The following is a 19,788-nucleotide window of genomic DNA, read 5'->3' on the forward strand; positions in this document are numbered from 1 at the left end:
GTTGTTCAAATACTTGGGCAAAACATGACTTTCCACTTCAGCTCTCAGGTTGTGGGGGCTGGAGGCGTATTCATTGTCTTGTCCTTGCTGCCTGATAAACTGTTAACTCTCCAATGTTGAATCAGTTCATATGCCTACCGATTTCAGTCCTCCCTTCCTCTTTGCTTCTTCTAACTGGAAACTTAGGTTGTTGGCTGTTTATATTTTTCCCCAAGTGGGACGACCATGTAAAACCACCCGGAACACACAGAGTGAAATACGTAAATTAAGAAACAAGCGCACCCCCCGCACAACCCCGGCTCTCGGCGGGGCGCCCGGGCCGACCCCCCGGCTCGGCAGAAGCTCGGGTAGGCTGCGCGGCTCTGGCCCTCAGGAAGCAGAGGGAGAGGCGCGGGGCGGAAGGTGCTGCGCGTGGGACTGCGTCGACCACGCAATCTCGTCTTCGCTTACTACTAAAAAGGCCCTGAGAACCTCCTCTAAAAGCAGCATATACTTTTGGAACTAGGAGCAAAAAGTCAGCAAGCCCGGGCGGAGCGAGAGCACCAGAGCGCCCGCGCCAAGGCGAAACCCAGCCGCCGGAGTAGGTGCGCCCCAGGTTGGCGGGGACGTGACCCCGCTTCCGGGGATCGGAACGCGGGGGCCGCGCGTGGCGGGGCATCGGTGCCAACACCACTCGGGCACGCGCGGGTCGCTCCAGGGCCGGCGCCGACCGCCTGGGCGCGGTCAGGTGACCCGGTCGCCACGTTCCCGGAGGGAGCCCGCGGGGCCCGCCCGGCTGCGCAAAGTTGCTGGGTGGCGGGCTGCGGGGCACGGGCTCCGGGGGGACCCGGGAAGCGCAGGCCGAGGACCCGCTCTACCAGCCTTGCTCCCCCAGGGAGCACCCGGGGCCCGACCCAAGTTCCTGCCTGGGGTGGTGTGCGCCCACCCTGCCCGGGCCCCCCCCCGCGCCCACCCTGCCCGGGTCCCCCTCGCTCACCCCTGCCCGTGCATCCTGCGCCCACCCTGCCCGGACCCCCGCACTCCCCTCTCTGGTTCCCCCAGCGCCCCCCTGGTGTGCCCGCGGGCCCTCCCTCGGGCCCCCGCGCCCTCCAACCCCCCCTCCCCCCCCCCCCCCCGGGCCCGCGCCCTCGCCAACAAAGGGCGGCCCGGCGGCGCAGGAGGCGGCGGCAGGAGGCGGAGCCCCGGGCCCGCGCGCTCTCGCGTCCCGAGTGCGGAGCCGCCTTCCCGGGAGGTGGCGCGGAGAGAGGCCGAGCGGGCAGTTGCGGTGGGCGGTCCCCCTCTTCCGGCCACTTGTGCGGCCCGAGCGCTGTGCGGGGGCGGCCCCCCGGGAGGCTGCGCGCCGGCGCGGGGGTCCCCGGACTGGGGCGCCGCCTCTCAGAGTCCGGGCAGGAAGCCCGCTCGAGCCGGCGCGCGCGGGGCGCTCGGTGGCAACTTTCTGCTGCCCGCGCGGCCGCCCCGGCGCGTCCCGAGCGCCGCCCCGGCGCGGCGGCCGAGCAGGTAAGCGCCGCGGGCCGGGCCTCGGCGGGCAGGGGCCGAGCGGCCGCCGGGGAGGGCGCTCGCGACTTGGGCGCGCACTTCCCCGGGGCGGGAGGACGGCCGGGCGCGGGCAGCCGCCGGGGCCCCGGGCTCCGGCGCCGCCTCCTGCCCCGTCCTGCCGGCGCCGCGGGCGGCGAGTCCGCGCCAAGGGCCCGCCCGGCCCGCCTGGCGCGGGGGCCCGCGGCGGGAGAGGGCGGGGCCGCGCGGGGGTCCCGGGGCGGGAGCGGCCCCGCGGAGTCCCTGGGCGCGGCCCCCCCGCTGCCGGCGGTGGCCCTGGCCAGGCGGGGACCTGGCGCCGCGCTGGCCCGGCCCTGGCCCGGAGTCTGCCGCAGCTGCGCCGCCCGGGGCGCCCGCCAGTCCCCGCCGCGGTCGAGGGCTCGGGCCGGGCGGAGGGAGGGGCGCCCCGGTGCGGGACGGCGGGGCGGGGGCACCTCCTGCGGTCGGAGCCCGGCCCGGGCTGGGCCCCGCGGTGACGCCCCGCCAAGGGCCCCGGCGCGGGCAGGGCCAGGCGCCCACTCCCGGCCGCCGCCCCAGGGTGCGCGAAGGCGCCGTGCGCGCCCGCCTCGCCTTTCCTCGGGGGCTGCACTTAGGGAACGCGCGCACGCACTTCTCTCATGCTGCCCCGCAGCTCCCCGGTTATTTTCTCTTTAAGACCCGCAAAGTTTTCCCTGAAGGCGGTCCCCTCCCTCCGCCCGGGGCTGGCGGCCGCAGCCCCGGGGCCCGTGGGCAGGTTCCAGGGAGAAGCATCTGGCAAAACTTTGTTGGACTTGTGAGGACGGGGAAGCCCAGGCAGGCCTGGCGCGGGGCAGTGGCCGAGCGCTCCAGCTCCTGCGGCCTCAGTTTCCCCCCGAGGGGGCGCGGGGCAGGCCGCCCCCTCCGCACTGCCCGGGCCCCAGGGGCGAGCTTCGTCCCACTTCCTGAAACCAGGCCCGGTGGTGGCCCTCACGCCGCAGTCCCGTGGCCGGCAGAGGCACCGAGTGGCCGGCAGCGCTCAGCGGCCTTCTGCGGGCCTTGTTCCCGGACCCCCTTGCTTGCTCTTTGTCACACGTAAGGGGTTTGATTGATCAAGAGGAGAAAACGTGAGAAATTATCTTCATTAAAGTGGCAAAATAAAAGATAATAAGGAAATAGTACGGGGCATGTGCAAATGAAGTAAAGACCTGGGGAACAGTTTCTCTACCTTCCTTGGGGTGGGAAGAATCTTTGGGGGAGCCCCGAGGTGGCTGCTTGGCTGGGAGCGCCCCAGCAGGAGGGTGTCAGCAGCGTCCCTCACAGGGAGCAGTTTTCCAGTCAGGGGAACTTTTGTTGGGCAAACCTGATATTCCATAATAAAATTTTATATGTATTCTTCTGAGCAAGTTTTTGGCCCTTGAATGTATTAAAATGCACTTCAGAATTCAGCAAATCTTTTACGGTTATGTACCCAAAGAAAGGAACTTAATCACATAATAATCCATAAAGTCGTAACAGTTACAATTTTAAAACTGAGAAAGGCTTTTTATACTCTCATAAAGCCTGGCAGACTTTGAAAACTTACTCACTGCGTCTTGCCTCCGTTACCTGGCAGGAGAGCCTTTCCTGAAGGTTTTTCTCTCTAATCGCGGTTGCCATCCCCCTCCAACAACACTTAAAAACTTTTTTCTAAAGTGATTTTGATCTCGTTGTTCTTAGAGCATAGCCCTTTTCTGACATGGTCAGGAAAACAGTATAATTATTAAAATAGTAATGCCGTAGTGTGTGTCCCTGCAGGAAAGGGCTGCGTTGTCAGCCTGGGCTGGCAGGAGACCCTGGTGCTGAGATCTGAGAATGTGTAGCTTTGTTGACTCTTGCATTCCCAGTTGAGTGGCTGTTTGATTTAATTGGCCCTTGGGGTCCTCATGAAGGGTGGCCAGGAGGATAGAGCCGGGTGCCCAACTCAGCATCAAATGATGAGCTGGGTGGGGTGTCCCAGGCCCGGGCAGGGCTGTGAAGGGAAGGTGGTGCTGCAGGTGAACCCCCACCTCTAAGTCCTAAGGTGCTTTGACATTAATTACCAGAGATTCAAATTAGTTTAATCGAGTGGTGCCTCCACTCTGCAGAATTCCTATGATGTACCTTTCAGAGTAAATCTGCCTCAGTGGATATAACATCCCACTCTCCAGCTTTTTATTTCTAATCTAGACCCCTGGGAGCAGACCTGCACAACCAACTGCCCTGTGTCATCTCCACTCACCAGCTCAGAGGCACCTCAGTCAGCAGGTGCCCTGTGTGGACTGGAGCTGAAAATATTGCCACACTTGATTGCTATTTCATCATGCATCTCCTATGATCCAAGAGTGTCTCCTCACAAGCCACCAAACCACTGACCAATGTTAAAGAAATATGCATTGATCCAGTACTACTGTCTAATACACAGTCCGGATTCTGATTTTCCAAATTGTACCCAAAGTGACCTCTGAGTTTTTTTTTTTAACTCTAAACTCAGTCGAGGATCACCCTTGGTGTTATGTCTGTTTAGCTTCCTCTTACGGCTTAAGTCCCCTCCTTCTGGGCATTTTGGTTGTTCCTGATCGTGACACTTTCGAGGCGTCCCTGCCACGTGCTTTGAGGACTTTTCCACCTTCTGCTCCTGCCAGGCTTGTGTGAGCATGTTGTGGGGTCTCGTGTTGCCCATTGAGTCAGGAGATGCCCGTTATTGGGCATTGTAAGTTCTATCACTTGCTGAAGGTTGGAATGCCCTTGCCATTTTACTATGAAAAATTTTCAGACATACAGAAGAGTTCAAAGAAAATGTCATCCCAGCCCTCTGTTCTTCTCCGGTCTCCCTTTTGCTCTGTCCTGCCAGAGCCTCCGCTGTCCCCCATAGCACCCTGCCCCCTCTAAGCCAAGAGGATCTTTTAAAGGCAAAGCTGGTCATGTCCTGGGCCCCTGGCTCCCCATGGCTCAGCCCCAGGGACCGAAAGCCTGGCCCGTGGGCCGGGTCCTGCCGACCTACCTCCCCCAGGTTCCCAGACTTTCCCCTAGTGGCCGTCCACGCCGCCCCTCCCCCAGCGTGCCTTCCCTGGGTCCCTGACTGCTCTGCACTTCTTCCTGCCACGCCCCTGTGAGCCGCTTCCCTTTTTCTCTCTCTACCTCCCCTTTTGGCTAACTGAATTCTTGTCATCCTTGAAGACTAAGCTCACCCGGTCACTTTGTCCCCAGGACAGGTCAGATGCCTCTGCAGAGGCTCCTGCTACCCTGCAGCCTCCTTTCTAGTGTTTGCAGTGAAATGCAGTTGACAGGAGGAGTCTACCCCACGGGACAGCACCTGTGAGATGCAGTTGACAGGAGGAGTCTACCCCACGGGGCAGCACCTGTGAGATGCAGTTGACAGGTGGAGTCTACCCCACGGGACAGCACCTGTGAGATGCAGTTGACAGGAGGAGTCTACCCCATGGGGCAGCACCTGTGAGATGCAGTTGACAGGAGGAGTCTACCCCATGGGGCAGCACCTGTGAGATGTAGTTGACAGGTGGAGTCTACCCCACGGGGCAGCACCTGTGAGATGCAGTTGACAGGAGGAGTCTACCCCACGAGGGCAGCACCTGTGAGATGCAGTTGACAGGAGGAGTCTACCCCACGGGGCAGCACCTGTGAGATGCAGTTGACAGGAGGAGTCTACCCCACGGGGCAGCACCTGTGAGATGTAGTTGACAGGTGGAGTCTACCCCACGGGGCAGCACCTGTGAGATGCAGTTGACAGGAGGAGTCTACCCCACGGGGCAGCACCTGTGAGATGCAGTTGACAGGAGGAGTCTACCCCACGGGGCAGCACCTGTGAGATGCAGTTGACAGGAGGAGTCTACCCCACGAGGGCAGCACCTGTGAGATGCAGTTGACAGGAGGAGTCTACCCCACGGGGCAGCACCTGTGAGATGCAGTTGACAGGAGGAGTCTACCCCACGAGGGCAAGCTTGTACCTTCCATGTGGTAGACCCAGAGTAAAGCTTTGCTGAACGAATGATTACCGAGTATGTGTATGTAGTAACATAGTCACAACCACACTTTCCCTTTCCTTTTAGGTGTCAGACTGCTATAGAAAGCTGAACGTCTCGAAAAGAGACTTGGTGAAGTCTTTGGACTACACTGAAACTCAGCAGAAATGGCCAAGTTTGGAGAGCACGAAGCCAGGCCTGAGGACGGACAGAACGAGTTCAGTGACATCATCAAGTCCAGATCTGGTAGGTGACGGTGGGTGTTTTCCTTACAAGCAGTGGCTGGTGTTGCAGCGTTCCGTGAGACAGACGTCTTTGGAGAACCTTCGTTCTGACGGAGGATGATATGTCCCACAGGGTGATGTGGGGTCTCGGGGTGCCCTGCCGTCAGCACTCAGCCCCATTTGGTCTCGTGTGTTGGCTGGTGTTGCCTGCGGAAGCTGCTCCGTGTTGCTGGACTTCCGCTCGTTTGTGACTTCGCCGTCCAACACAGAAAGGCACCTGAGCACGTTTTCTTTGAAGGGTTCTGGGGGAGGAGGAAGCCGCGGCGCCTGGCAGGAAGCACCTTCTCAGGCTTTGCCCGTGCTCACGCGCCCTCATCCCCACCGTTTTCGGGGCCAGGCCAGACCAGGGAAGTCCTGCCTCGGCTCCCGTTCTTGAAACTTGTCGTGGACCTTTGTGGGATCCAGCTCTTCCCTAGGTAGTCCAGTAATTGGGGACCTCAGGTTCCCCCGTGCCCCCGGCCTCGCATGTAACCCAGTGCTCTCCATGCTGGCTGCACACGTGACTCTTCTGGGGAGTTTTTAAAATGTCCAGATGCCATGGCTCTCCTCCAGGGCAGCCGAATAAAAATCTCTGTATTTTTAAAAAAGCTTTGGATAGGGTGCTGGAGACCAAGCCAGGACAGTGACCCACCCTGGGTGGCGACTCCTGTAGCCCGGGGGCCCTGCCCGGCGTCTCTGCTTCTGTAGGAAACCTCAGCCCTCCTGCCGAGGGCATCTCGGGGAGACGGTCCTGGGCAGGAGGGCCTGGTGGAGCCTGGAGAGCCGCAGTGCTCTGCGAGGCCCCTGCACCTGCAAACACGGTGCCCAAGTGACCTGGGAGCCGCCTGAGGGGACAGGTTGCATCAGCCTCACTTCAACAGCTGAGAGGAACCAGAGGAGCCTCTTCCTTAGCTGCGTGAACTGTCTTGGTTTTATGTTGGGAGCTTATTTCTTATTTGTTGGAATCTGCGGAAATATGCACTGAATATAGACTAATAAACTCTGCCCTAACTGTCTGCTGGTGGCAGGGGCGTTGGTTGGTAACGATGGTGGCTCTTGCAGATGAGGCTCTAAATACGCAGTGATTGGTGTGAACATCCAGGGGCCTCCTGGGGTTGAGCTTGATGTCCTGTGATAAAGGGGAGGGTGGTTTGTTCCTCTAAGTCGGGCTCAGAGGAGCTTTATTCCTCTGACTTTGAAGATGTTTCATTCCTTGGAAATTCTTTTGCGTTGAAATGTTTTAGGACTATAAGGTACGAACAGGTATAAGGGATTATCAGTATCTCTTTAGGAGTGTAGATTATCTATCCAGAAATATGTAAATATAACAAAGAAGCGAATGGAACAGAGACAGTTTAATGTATCTGTGCTTGCCATGCTCTATAAATTGTGGGGAGGTATATTCCTCAATTATTCTCTGAGTCACCCTCCATCAGAGTCAGACTTTTAAAATGTATAACTAGGTACTTTAACCGTGTCCACAAAAGAAAATTACATGATTAAAAGAATTACCGGGTATAGATACAATGAGCATGTATAACTTCCAAATAAAGTGATCATTAAGAGGACTGACAACTGCCATGCACTGCTGGGGACAGTGTGGCAGACTCACTGCACTTTTCCACGTGTACGTGCCAATCAGCCCAGTAATTCTGTTTCTAGAGATGTCCCCTGGGGAATGCACCAAAATGTACATACATGCAGGGATGGCTGCATTATTTATATTAGAAAAATTGGAAACGTCACTGCCATAGCAATCCAATATTGGGGGTTGGTTAAGTCATTCTTCCCCAGGTGTTCCGAAAGGAGCACACGTTTTAGGACTGAAAGGACATGGTGGCCCATCGCGTTAGGGAAAGTGGTTTAAATTGCCTCTGTTTCCATAACGAAGGGCAGATGAACCGGTCATACAGGATCCCAGCGGAGGTAATTACATTGGGATCTGTCCACAAAGCGGAAGGTTGCACTTTCCTAAAAGTGGTATGCAGTGCATCTACATGAACATGGAGAGAGGTTCTTGATAAACTGTTAAGTAAAGAGTGTGTGCCATCCGAGGCCGTTTCGGTGACCAGCACTTTGTAAAACAGCTTCAGCAGGGTATGTCCTGCCAGCCAGGAGGGGCTGTGCCCACCTGCTCAGTGGTTCTCTCCTCTCCTGCCAGTCCATGATTTCTGAAGTTCTTTGAAGAACCTGCATTCCTTGGTTCTCAGGTTTTTGAAGCCTCTCACACGGCTTGGGAGGTTTTAGTGGGCGGCGCTGACCCTTCCTGTGAGTGTGCGGCGCCTGCCTCAGGCTCCGTGCGTCTGCCCGCTGAGCCCTCGCCCCTAGCTGGCCTGGGCCGCAGCGGGCAGTGGAGCTTGCGTTCAGGTGGTCCCGCTAATCCAGAGCTTGCGCTCTGGAAGGCACTTTTCTGAGTCTTTTAAGGTAAACGGTTAGTTTATGGTGGCAATGTCTCCGTGTATCCCAAAGTTTACATGTTGAGGGGTCAAAGGGGTCATGTAATATGAATGTAATATGCATTTACAGACTATTTGGACATGTTCTAGGAGGAATACATTGCTTTTTCTTTTTTTTTAAATTTAGGTTAATAGATCATGCAGAACTTTTTTTTTTTAAAGAAATGTTTTCCTGAAGGAGAATTTTGGTTCTTATATGCTTTTCTAGGTTTCTTCATTTTGGGGGATTTGATATGGGTGTGTGTGGGGAGATTGGGGTGGAAAGAAACTGATGTTGAGAGTATATTGATAAATTTAATACTCGTAGCTTATGAAAATTCATTTTGCCTCCCTCCTCCTCAAACCACTGCGCCTGGGCAATCTAAAAGCCTAGCACAGTAAAAATATTTTTATATTTTATGTTATATTATTGGAATTGTTTTAAATTGTCCTCATCCAGTATTAATTTACTTCCTGATGTGTGTGAGGTTTTTTATTGTAAGCCACATCCTCCATCTCAACAGAAATAAGTTATCAAGGGTAGGTGGTGAGGTAGCTCATGAACAAAAAGCATGCATTTTATTTCTGGATACAGTACATTTGCTTTGGATTTGGGTGAATTTTAGAAAAGGACTAGAAAGAATGTGACTTACTGATTAAGGTTGGGCTTGCATAAAAGTGGACTTTTCTTTCTTCAATTTAAAGACCAGAAGCTGAACTTTTCAGCAAGGACCACATTAGGGAGAGCCTTAATTAGCAAGTCTCAGAAAGCCTAGGGAGCTAGTGAAAATTTAGAGAGAGAAGGCCAAAAATAAGAATTTTTTTAAAAAAGCATAATATATTTTCAATCACGCACGTGATGTGTAAACTTCTGCCTGGAACGTTTTGAACGTGAAATACTAAAATGGTCTTGGATGCGTGTAAAATAAAACCGAGTAGCGCTGCTAGTGTTGTTTCCCATTCAGCCAGTAACCGACGCCGTTGGCAGCTGGCAGTGTAGAGCAGGCTGTCCTTTTCTGTTATTTCGGGACTGCCCATGCCCCTGCAGCCGGAAGGCCTCAGGGCTTTATGCATGCGGAAGTCTTGACAGTTTGGACATAGAGCCATGGAGTGCGGATGGGAGAGGCCGTTGGGGGAAGGTGTTAGTCAGGCGAGTGCCACATTCTTGTGGGGTTCTCTGTGCTTGCTCATCGGCTGTGGGCGGAAGCCTGGCCGTCACAGCTTTGTCTTTTCTCCCCTCACCTGTTCTCTGGTCCAGCCCAGCCGTGGAGGCCATGTGTCTCAGTCTGCCCAGCTGCTGTGACAAATACTGCACAGTGGGTTGGCTCAACCACAGGACTTTACTGGCTCATGTTTTTGAAGCTAGCAGAAGTCCAAAATCACGATATCGTGCTCTCTGCTGGAGGCTCTCACCGCACCCCTTGGGTGCCTCGGCTTGCCCCTCTGCCTCCGTCCCACGGCCGTCTCTCTCTCCTTGCGGCTGCTCTTCGGCCTCTTGCGGGCGTGCGTCTTCTTCCTGCGTTGCTTCCGTAAGGGCTGGACGCTCATCCCCATTCACCTGGCCACACCGTAACTGAAAATCGAGTCTTCCAGAGGCCCCCCTGACCAGGGGTTGAGGTAAGAGCACGTGCCTGTTGGGGCACAGTCCAGTCTACCGCGCTGCGTACCCCAGCGGGGCTGGACACGGGCACTCAGCCCCTGTCTGTCACCTCCCAGGTGGGAATGCACCGGTGACAACAAGGATGACGATGGTAACTGCAGCAGCTTGCATTGTTTGACCACATACTGTATACATCTGTCACTAGGAGTTAAATCCTCATCACTGGCATTTTACAGATGACAATTCTGAGCTACACAGAAGTGACTTACCCCTTCGGCTGGTTGTCTTTTTCTCCAAAGGCCTCAGGGCCTTTGCACGTCCCTCTTCCCTGCCTTTGCCTGGCCGGCCCTTTGCCATTTGGATCTGGGCTTCCACGCCTCCTCTGGAGCTCTCCCCTGCTGACTGCGGTCCCCCCACTCTCCCGATTGCATCCCCATATTTACTTTCCTCCTTCTGATCACTCTCTGTTACTTTCTGTGGACTGCATGTTTTCATGTCCTGCCACTAGAATTTAGCTCCAGAGGGCTTGGGACTGACCTATTGCGTGCACAGCGCCTCCTGGGCGGTCAGAGAGAAGCAGGCATCCAGGGGTGAATACTCTGGGGCAGGGAGCACGCCCAGCAGGCCTGCCCAGTGCCACCCGTGCCCGGCTCTGCAGGCCATGGGCTCGGTGGGCCCGGCCGCTGGGGCAGCCTCTTCCAGCGTGGATCAGTTAGATACACTGTATCGCGCCCCAGCCCCCTGCCAGGCGCCGAGCCACACCTCCTGTGGCCCGGGCGGGTGGGCACAGCCTGTCCTCCTTGAGCTCTGTCTTTGACCTTCCCGCGTGAGGGCAGAGGGCAGGCCACTGGGGAGGGCGGAAGAGCCGACAGCCGGTCGCTGGCGCGCGCCCCCAGGGCCCTTCACCCTCACTGCCGCTGAAGCTCTAACGGGCGAGGGGAGAAGAGCGGCTCCGGGCGGGAGCCCTGGTCTGGTGCCCGCAGGGCGTCGGGGCGCTGCGGCGTCGGGGCGCTGCGGCGTGGGCAGGGGGGCACAGGGCAGGGTGGCGCGAATGGTTTGCTGCATAGTATTCCCCCTGGCCCTCTTAGAGCGTGCCACCTAAAAGTACGCTGTGTAGGGCTAAAGCAGACGCAGAAGGGGACTGAATATTGATGACAGTTGTTTTATCTTCAGAGACTTTTCTTTTGAGAAAGAAACTCGAGGAAATTTAATATTTGCAAATTTCTTGGGGAAAGAAACTTGAGGGAAGTGGTACTTGGGGAGCGTTGCTCTTGTTGCCTTGTAAAGAAGTACCCCGGAGGGGACTTTTCTAAGGAGCTGGAGGGCTGTGGCCATCGCTCCTTTCTGTCCCCCGCTGCTGTCCTGGGCCGGGCGGCCTGTGCGCTGAAGGGCGCCCCGTGAGCAGGGCTGGCTTTTTCCACGAGCCCTGGGGACGCGCGGTGATGGACAGTGACCCCGCAGGAAGCCCGGCGCCGGCCGAGGAGAGCAGCTGCTCTTGCAGCGAGTGCAAAAATATCCTCGGTTTTGTTACATCATTACACCCAAGTGGTGCTCTCACAAAAATGTTCCTGTGTTGACATGGTGCTCGGGACCTGTCAGGACGATGGTGGCAGTTTTGCAGGAGCTCGTTCACGACCGGAAAACACGGGGCCGAGAAGGGCAACGCGGGAGGACGGAGCCGCAGCGCGGCGTCTCTGGACCCAGAAGTTTAGCTCGATGTGATAAGAGTTTCTGGGGACAAGGGGAGGTGGCACGCTGCGGGACGGTGGTCGGTGGCAGTTAAAGTGCAAGCCGCTGCGGGCGCGGCGGCCGGGCTGCTTGCCCCGGCCCTGCGTGGAGGCGTGGCCGTTCACCGCGGCATTGCTTTCATGCTTTCCTAGGGTTTACACGTGAAGAGATGGAATCTGACTTGAAATGTGAGTCAATTTTAATATGCATGCCCTGGCGGAGCGAGCAGCCGGAGCTGAGTGCTTTCACTTTGGCTTCCCTGGGCAGCCGTGCCAGCTCCAGAAGGCAGGAGGCTGCCCGCCTGGCCACCGTGCCCAGGCCGCCTCGTGGCCCCGAGCTGCCCAGTGCCTGGGCTTTGCTGCGTCCTGGGGCTCCCCTGCCGGACGCCCGGCCTCTCCTTCTCGTGTTTGCCCTCCGGGCAGCTCCCGTTTGTGGCGGTGCCACCCACACGGGCTTTGAAACCTCAGTTTCTTGAAAGAAAACGCCAGTTCTGTCTAGCTCAGCTCAGTGGCGTAAACACGAGGGTACCGTGGCATCGTCGAGTGTTCTCAGGTGAACTCTTCCCGGTGGGTGGGTAGCAGACTGGCTGTTCCTGTTTGTGTCCAGTTCAGTCCTTTGAGCACAGAAGCAAAGGAGATTTTTCAAAGAGCAGGGGGCCAAGCCTGTGGTAACAGTTCTTAAGTAGTGGAGAAATCTGATAAAAAGTTGCCCGTGTCTTGACAGTGGTACATCTCTGAAATACATGTGGGTTTAGGTTGTTTCCAGAGTCACCTCTGCTTAGCTCTTCTCTAATTCCATGCTGTTAATATTTGCCAGTTGATTCCACTCCACTTTCCTGTGGAGCTTCTGGTGTGCCATCTTTACGGGAAGAGGATGGTGGGTGACGAGCCTGTCGAGGTGGGCGCCGGCCGGCGCTCTCGCGCCTGTGGTGACAGTGTGCGTCAGCCGTCGAGGCCTGTGCGTGGGCGCTGGCTCTGAGCCGGCCGTGGCTCCTCCGGCGTGGCAGCCCCTCTGACCCCGCGCGGGTGGAGCCCGGGCCTGGAGTGGAAGCGGCCAGTGGGTTACTCTTTTCAGGATCCTGATTTCCAGGCCAGGACAGAGGAGAGTGGCCGGCCCCGGCCGAGTGCCTGGGCTCTTTCCGCTTGGAGAGGCTTTCCCTGGGACAGCCTCAGAAGGCGGGGACCTCGGGACACTGCCCTTTTCCTTCTGCCTGTTGGGAAGAGCTTGGGGGGCCCTGTGCACAGGTGCAGACGAGGAGAGAGGGCCAGGGGGAGGCGAAGCTGGCTGGGGCGTTGCCCCCCCGGGGCCGTGAGCTAGGAGACCACAGCCCGTCCCGCAGGCCTCCCTCCAGCAGCCTCTGGCCTCCCCTGGGGAGCCTGCTCGCCCCGACCTCCGCGCAGAGGCGTGGGGACAGGACCCTCGGCCGAGGCGTCGGCACCCGCTCTGCCTCCTGGGGGCAGCTTCCAGGCCGCTCGTCTTGGGGAAGTGCCCGCGTCCTCTCCGCGGGCTCCTCCTTGAGGTCAGGTGGTGCGTGGCCTGCGTTCTCTGCCTGGGCCGGGTCCCCAGGTGGCGGGCCCTGGCGCGTGGGTTGGCCCAGGTGCTTCTGCGTAAGGAAGTAGTGTCCGGTTGTGTCACTCGGCCTGCGCCCTTGTCAGTGGGCGCGCGGGACGGTCAGCGGCCACACGCCAGCCGGGTGCGCTTGGCCGCGCCGTTGCTGTGAGGCGGGCACGTGCAGGCGCCTGGAGGGGCCGGCAGGCCCTGGTGGGCTCCGCGGGGGCTGGCGCTCAGAGCGGGGCTCTGCGGCCCGTCCCCACCCCCGGGCAGAGGCACCTGGAGCCCGCGGGGCCTGCCCCGTCGCTCGAGGCCTTTCGCTGCCTTTGGGACTTCCTGCCGGCCCCCCCTGGCTCTGACAGCTCCCACCGCGGGCGCTGGGGCAGGAGCTCGAGCGCCGACCCACCAGGCCGCCTCCCGCCCGCCCTGGGGGCGCCTCTGCTGGACCCCTGGCTCCTCAGCTGCCGCTCCAGCCTCGCAGGAAGGGCCACCAGGCTGCTGCTGCCGCTGGCCGCGTCCTTGGGGTCGTGGCTGGCTGGGGGCCCAGCACAGAGCTGCCGGCTGCCCCATCCCCATCCCCCCCCAGTGCTGCCCAGTCCCCCCCAAGACACTGCCCCCCTCCCCCTGGTGGTGCCCTCTTCCCATCCCTGTCCCCTGGGTGCTACCACAGCCTCCCCCCGGTGCTGGCCCGTCCCCATTCCTGTCCCCCCCATGCTGCCCAGTCCCCATTCCCTTCAGTGCTGCCCCATCCCCGTCCCTGTCCCCATTGCCCTCCCCAGGAGCTGCCCTGTCCCCATCCCCCAGGCGGTGCCCCATTCCCCCCCTCCCGCCCAGGCGCTGCCCTGACCCGCACAGAGCCGGTCCCGGGCCCCCAGGCTGTGGGAACATGGGACGGGGACGACCTCACTGGGTAGGGGGAGAGGGGGCTGAGGGGAGAGGCCCCAAGGGGGAGGTTGAGGCACTGAGCAGCCTGCGCACAGTGTGGCGGGGTGGGGGTGACAGGAGGTGGCGGCGGGGGTTGGCCGGGCCCTGGCAGGTGTCGGGGCTGCTCTTGAGCGGGGAGCCTGGGCCGGGGCAGTGGGCGGCGGGGAGCCGGGAGGTGGTGGAGGCAGGGAGCCCAGGACTTGGGCTGCGCCGTGCAGGTGAGGCGGTGGGCGGCGGATGTCAGCAGGTGGCACTCACCTGCGGGGAGTTGTTTTACGATTTCAGGTAGTTTTTCAGGTCATGGTGTTATGGACACTGGCAGTGTTTTCAGTTATCAGCCCTTCCTCCAAAATTAACTTTCTTAACTTGATTCAAGTCGGTTCTGCTCCTTAGGTAAGTTGACTACTGCTGCTTTCTCACAGTTTATTTAGGTAACTTTGAGTTAAATTAAATTTCATTTGTGCCTTTTAAAAAATATTTCTATCCTGAAATAAAGGTCATGTTTTGGAAAAGAGCGATTAATTAAGAGGCAGAAAGGGAGAAAGCGTATTCATATTTTTTCAGGACAATGTGAAAATTCTTTGAAAAAATAGCAAAGAAAGGAAATATTATTCTCAGCTAAATACGAAGAGTATAGCCTTGGAGAGCTAAAAGAAAATCCATATGGAAAACTCTTTCAGAGGCGCTTTCATTGAAGGGCAGTGTGTTTACTGTTTCTCTGTAAAGATAATATCACCCTATCGCACTTATTTCAGCTCCGACTGATAGTATAGAGTAAATGCAAATTAAAAACAAAAATAAGAGCAGCTGTTGAGACACCTCTCATTTAGAGAATAATTAGGTGGTGGAAAGGTCACTGGGGTTCTGTCAACAAAGCTGGGATGCTCAGAAATCGTAATTATTCAGGGAACAGATGCTTTTCAGGTCTCGCTTATGACGTGAAGACCATTAGGGGAAGCCTTGTTTGTCTGTGTCTGTCTGATCCATCCATTCATCCATCCTTCCTTCCTTCCGTCCATTCATCCATCTGTCCTTCTGTCCTTCCATCCTTCTAGCCAAGCCAGCCAATCAGCTGGCTGCCTATCACCTGCCATCATCTGGCTCCTGTATCATATCATTCTCTTTGTCTCTCTGTATCTCTTTGTATCTGTCATCATCATCATTTTTATTTATCTAATATCTAATCATCTGTAGCTACCTGTCATCCATCCATCTGTCTGTCTGCCTGTCTGTCTCATCCCTCTGCAGGGACACTTTGAATAGCATTTTGGCCTCTGTCCCTCCTCCGTGCCAGGCTCTCAGTGGGACACAGGGCGCCTGGGACCCAGGCCCCGGTGTCCAGGGTTCCCCTAGAGGGCACAGGCTCGCGCAGACCCTCACGTGGCTTGTGACAGGGAGAGAGTTCAGAGGAAGCGGGAGGGGGACTTGGGGTCTGGGAGCTCAGGTTAGATGCCCCACCTGGGCATCCAAGCGGAGATCCGGGGCCAGTCCATGCGAGGGCAAGGGCGGCAGGGCTGTTGAGATAGGGGGGTACCTGGCCATGCGGAGTTGGGAGGTGAGAACTGGGGGTCACTTGGTCTGGTCACGTCGGGGTGCGGGAGGCCATGGGAGCTTGAGGCTGGGGAGTTCGGCCGAGGCGGGTTATTGAAGAGCCTGATAAACTACTGGAGGGCATTAGGGTGTCCCACGGGGGGTGGTGAGCCTCTGCGAGGTTAAAGCCAAGCGCTGCGTGGTCCAGCTTGCTCTGTAGGCTTCTGTGGCAGCCTGGCGAAGGGACGAAGGACGGGGGGTGGGAAGTGGGGTGAGGCTGGAGGCGGCTGGCTGGAGGCTGGAGGCTGCTGGCTGCTGTCTGGAGGCTGCAGGCTGCTGGCTGGAGGCTGGAGGCTGCTGGCTAGAGGTTGGAGGCTGGAGGCTGGAGGCTGCTGGTTGGAGGCTGCTGGCTGGAGGCTGGAGGCTGCTGGCTGCTGGCCTTCACAGTCAACAGCAAGAGATCCGTGCAGTTAGGATGGAGGAGAAGGGAGGACTTTGCCCCTTGGGCAGGACGTGCTGGGGAGGGAGCCTCATTCTGGCTTCACCACCTGGCAGGTGACGCCCTCCTGTTAAGTTTTGGGGGGACCGAGGTGGCTGAGGGGATAATGAGTGAGTTTCCGAATTGAATTGGAAGGAGGTGTCCAAGAGGCAGGTCTACCTGGTAAACCCAAGCGAGAGCTCGAGTGGAGCTCGGGCTCAGGTCACGTCGTTGGAAACTGGAACTCCTGTCCCTGCTGATTTGTGGAAGTCCGTTTTAAGACTCTTGTAAATTTTCATCAGTGACTGGGTTGTATACTTCATTCCTCTTCACATTTTATGAGATTTTGACTGACCCTGGCGTGCGCGCCTGGGGCAGGGGGCCTAGGAAAGGCGGGAGATTGGAGCAGTTGGAAGGTGAGGAATTAAAAGCGGCCTTTGCTTTTGAATTTTCTCAGCAGATGTTGGTACGTGGCCCCTTAGGAGGTGACTCTGGTCGTCTAGCTGAAATGTAGCAAGCAGGCTTCTCGCGTGGTCCAGCTACGCTCTGACCCGTGTGTGTGTGAGAGAGAGACTGTGAGAGCCTCTAGAGCTCCTTGCGCTGCATACAGGAGTTGATCCCTGGGTGCCTCCGCACGTATTCTGGGAAGAGCGTCCACACTGCTTCTTCCATTCTCGAAGGAGGCCCTGAGCAGCCCGAAGTCTCGGCCCCACGAGGGACAGCGAGCAGCAGGGTTGTGTCCCTGCCTCTCCAGCGTGTGGCTGCCTGGTGCCCTGGCGTGAGCGAGTCCCCCGCTTTTGCTGAACTCAGGTTCTGGGCTTTATTTTGCCTCTCGCTACGATCTACCCAAACAAAAGACCTGCTTGCTGGGGTGAGCAGGTGGCGGTGCAGAGACACAAAGTTTGAAGGGCAAATTTTCCGCTGATACTGTTTGACCCGGTTTTGCATATAATGAATTTGTATTTGTTGATGAATCTTCCCCTTTTGTTGCTAAAAGTGGCAAATAATCAGACATAAATTACTAATTAACAGTCTGGTTCAGATTTCTTTTTTTAATTAATGGAAGTTATGCTTCATTAGCACAGGTGGAAGGGTATCGCAGTGCTTTATTTTTTCTAACCTCAGAGCTAATTTCTCGGCACAAACGGTGAAGTATTTGTCCCTCCAGGCAGTCAGACTGTGGCTTCCAGGCCCGCCGGCCCTTCCCCCGCTCCACCCCTGGACCGGGGTGCATCGTGACCCCTAAAATCCAGTCCACCCGTAACCTCAGGGAGGCCTGGCTGGAATCAGTTAAGATGAGGTGGGTCCTTAGAGGTTGGGGTCACCCAGCGGCAAGGGGAGATGGCCGTGAGAGGAGGGGCGCACTGTGGGGGGCTGCCACGAGCCAGGGAGCCCCCGAGCCGCTGCGAAGGGGCCTCAGAGCGGCCTGGCGGGCCCCGGCCTTGACCTCGGCTCCAGGCCGCGTTTCAAGCCAGGGGGTGCTCGTGGGTTCCGGCCCCCCTGGGAGACCAGGAGCCAGCCCCCAGCCCCCGCTGGAGCTCAGGCCACCCTCACAGCTGCACCCCACAGGGGGCGTCACCCCCTCGCTCCTCGTAACGCCCTGTGACTCGAGCGTGACCCTCGGCCTCGATACTGCGGCCCCCTCTGGCCGTCCTGTCTGCGGGCAGTGGCCCCGCGTGCTGGGTGGCCCCCGGCGTGGCCCGCCCTGCGCGCCGCCCCACCTCCCTTACACCCCTCGGCCTCAGCGCCCCCAGCCTGAGTGAGGTCCACTGGGCAGGGCAGCAGGGCCGGGCGCAGGCACGAGGGAGGCCGTGGGCCCCGCTGCCGTGAGCGCCTGCTGGCCCACCCCGGCTGGCTGTGTCCTGACAGCAGGGGGTCCACGTAGGGGGGCCCCCACCCCGCACCCCCGCCGGGAAGTGCCAGCCGCTGCACGCCCACGCGGCCCCCCCCACCTACCCCCGCCCTGTACGCCCGCCCGCCCCCCCCCCCCCCCCCCCCGCTCCAGGATGGGGCCCCTGCTTCACCGCCATTCCCTGCGGACCAGGCCGTGGCCCCCCAGGCCCCGTCCTCCTCTGGGCTGCGCAGCGCGGCCGCCTGCCCTTCCCGTCGCGCCATGGTCTGCCCGTGGACGAGGCCTCGAGGCTGAGCGCCCCCCCTGCGGCCCAGGCCCCACCTGCCTTCGGGGTCTCGGAGCCCCCAATAGGGGACTGCGCTCACCGCCATGGCCACCTGGTGTGGGACCTTGCGGGCCCTTCCTGCACCAGCCTGGCCCCTCCGCCTCTGAGCGGGCCCTCCACTCCCCTGCCCGGCCCTCCACCCTGCCGGGCTCTGGAGTCGGACGGCCAGGCCAGCGCCCCTCCTCCCCGCCGGCCTCCGGGCGCTGCACGCCCCCTCCACCTGCTCCCCTATCCCCCGCCTCCCCTCCCTGCCCTGCACCTCCTCCCCTGCCCCCCACCTCTCCCCCTCCCTCACCTGCAGCCTTGTATTTCCTGCTGCCCCCTGGCACCTCCGCCTGGGGCCACACGCCCCTCCCGCGGCTCCCACACTCCTTGCCCGCCGAGGCCGGCTCCTGCTTCCCACGGCTGAGCCTTGAGTCACCCTGCGGCGGCTCCCTCCTCCCACCCCACCAGGCCGCCGCCCGCCTGCCCGCAGAAGCGGGGAGCCAGCCTGCCCCTGGCCCAGGCCCCCGGTCCTGCCGGGGCCTCCTCCCGGGCCCCCCTCCCCCTCCCTGTTTCTCCCTTCTCCCTCCTCCCCCTTCTCCCTGATTCTCCTCCCTCCTCCCCGTCCCCTCCTTGCAGGCTCCTGCTGCCTGCCATGCTCCAGTCAGGGTGGGTTCACCCCAGCGTGATCCTCTTTAAAACCTAAGGCGACTGTTCGCCCGGTTTGCTGCTCCACAGCGATCCCAGTTTTAATCATCACAGACGCCAAGACCTTTCAGTGATCCACAGGGCCATGAATAAAACCCTGCCTGACTCCGTCGTCCATCATTCAGCTTTTTTTTTACACGTTTTAAAATTAAAGTTAATAGATCACAAAGGAACATTACATTAAAAAACATAAAACATAAAAATTATAAGAGGTTCCCATATAACCCACTCTCCACCCCCCACCCCATCATTTTTGTAAATTGTATTTTTTTAAAGGTACATACATCACACAATAAAAGTTACATTAATAAATGTAAGAGGTTCCCATATACCCCCCCACCCCCCCACTCCCCTCCTCCCACACCAACAACCTCCCCCATCATTGTGGCACACTCATTGCACTTGGAGAACACATGTTGGGGCACTGCTGCACCACATAGTTTACCCTGTAGTTCACACTCTCCCCCAGTCTGTTTAGTGGGTTATGGCAGGATATATAATGTCCTGCATCTGACCTGCAGTATCATTCAGGACAACTCCAAGTCCCCAAAATGCCCCCACATCACATCTCTTCCTCCCTCTCCCTGTCCTCAGCAGCTACTGTGGCCACTTTCTCCACACTAGTGCTGCAGTTTCTTCCATTGCTAGTCACAAGTATTCTATAGTGGAACACCAGTCAGTCCACTCTAGTCCACGCTCTATTCCTCCCTCCTGTGGTCCCTGGGGTGGTGGATGTCCTTCAGTTTTGCCCACCGTGTGCAGTAGGAGTCCTTCCTATGCTCCGTGTATACAGCAGGCACCCACCCCATTCTCAATTTTCACAGTAAGCGCCCTCCTGGCGAGTCTTCTCCTGACTCTCACTGTACACAGCAGGCGCCCTTGAGGGGCTCAGTGTACACAGCAGGCGCCCTCCCGGTCCCCCC

The 19,788-nt window shown here is 58.5% G+C and overlaps 1 protein-coding gene across 2 annotated transcripts in view; it reads left to right on the forward strand.

Moving 5' to 3' along the window:
* The first annotated feature begins 1,259 nt into the window (after positions 1–1,259).
* UTRN (utrophin) overlaps positions 1,260–19,788 on the forward strand; it is a 437,542-nt gene continuing 419,013 nt past the window's right edge. The window contains exons 1-2 of one of the 2 annotated variants that reach the window (XM_071218696.1): positions 1,260–1,497; positions 5,577–5,735. Coding sequence is in view for 1 of the 2 variants with exons in the window: in XM_058307593.2 (XP_058163576.1) it covers positions 5,657–5,735 (79 nt within the window). In the remaining variant the exon portion in view is untranslated. The remainder of the gene's footprint in view (positions 1,498–5,576; positions 5,736–19,788) is intronic. The other variant, XM_058307593.2, reaches the window with a different exon arrangement.

This window comes from Dasypus novemcinctus, chromosome 11, assembly GCF_030445035.2.
Source record: "Dasypus novemcinctus isolate mDasNov1 chromosome 11, mDasNov1.1.hap2, whole genome shotgun sequence".
Taxonomy (NCBI): Eukaryota; Metazoa; Chordata; class Mammalia; order Cingulata; family Dasypodidae; genus Dasypus; species Dasypus novemcinctus.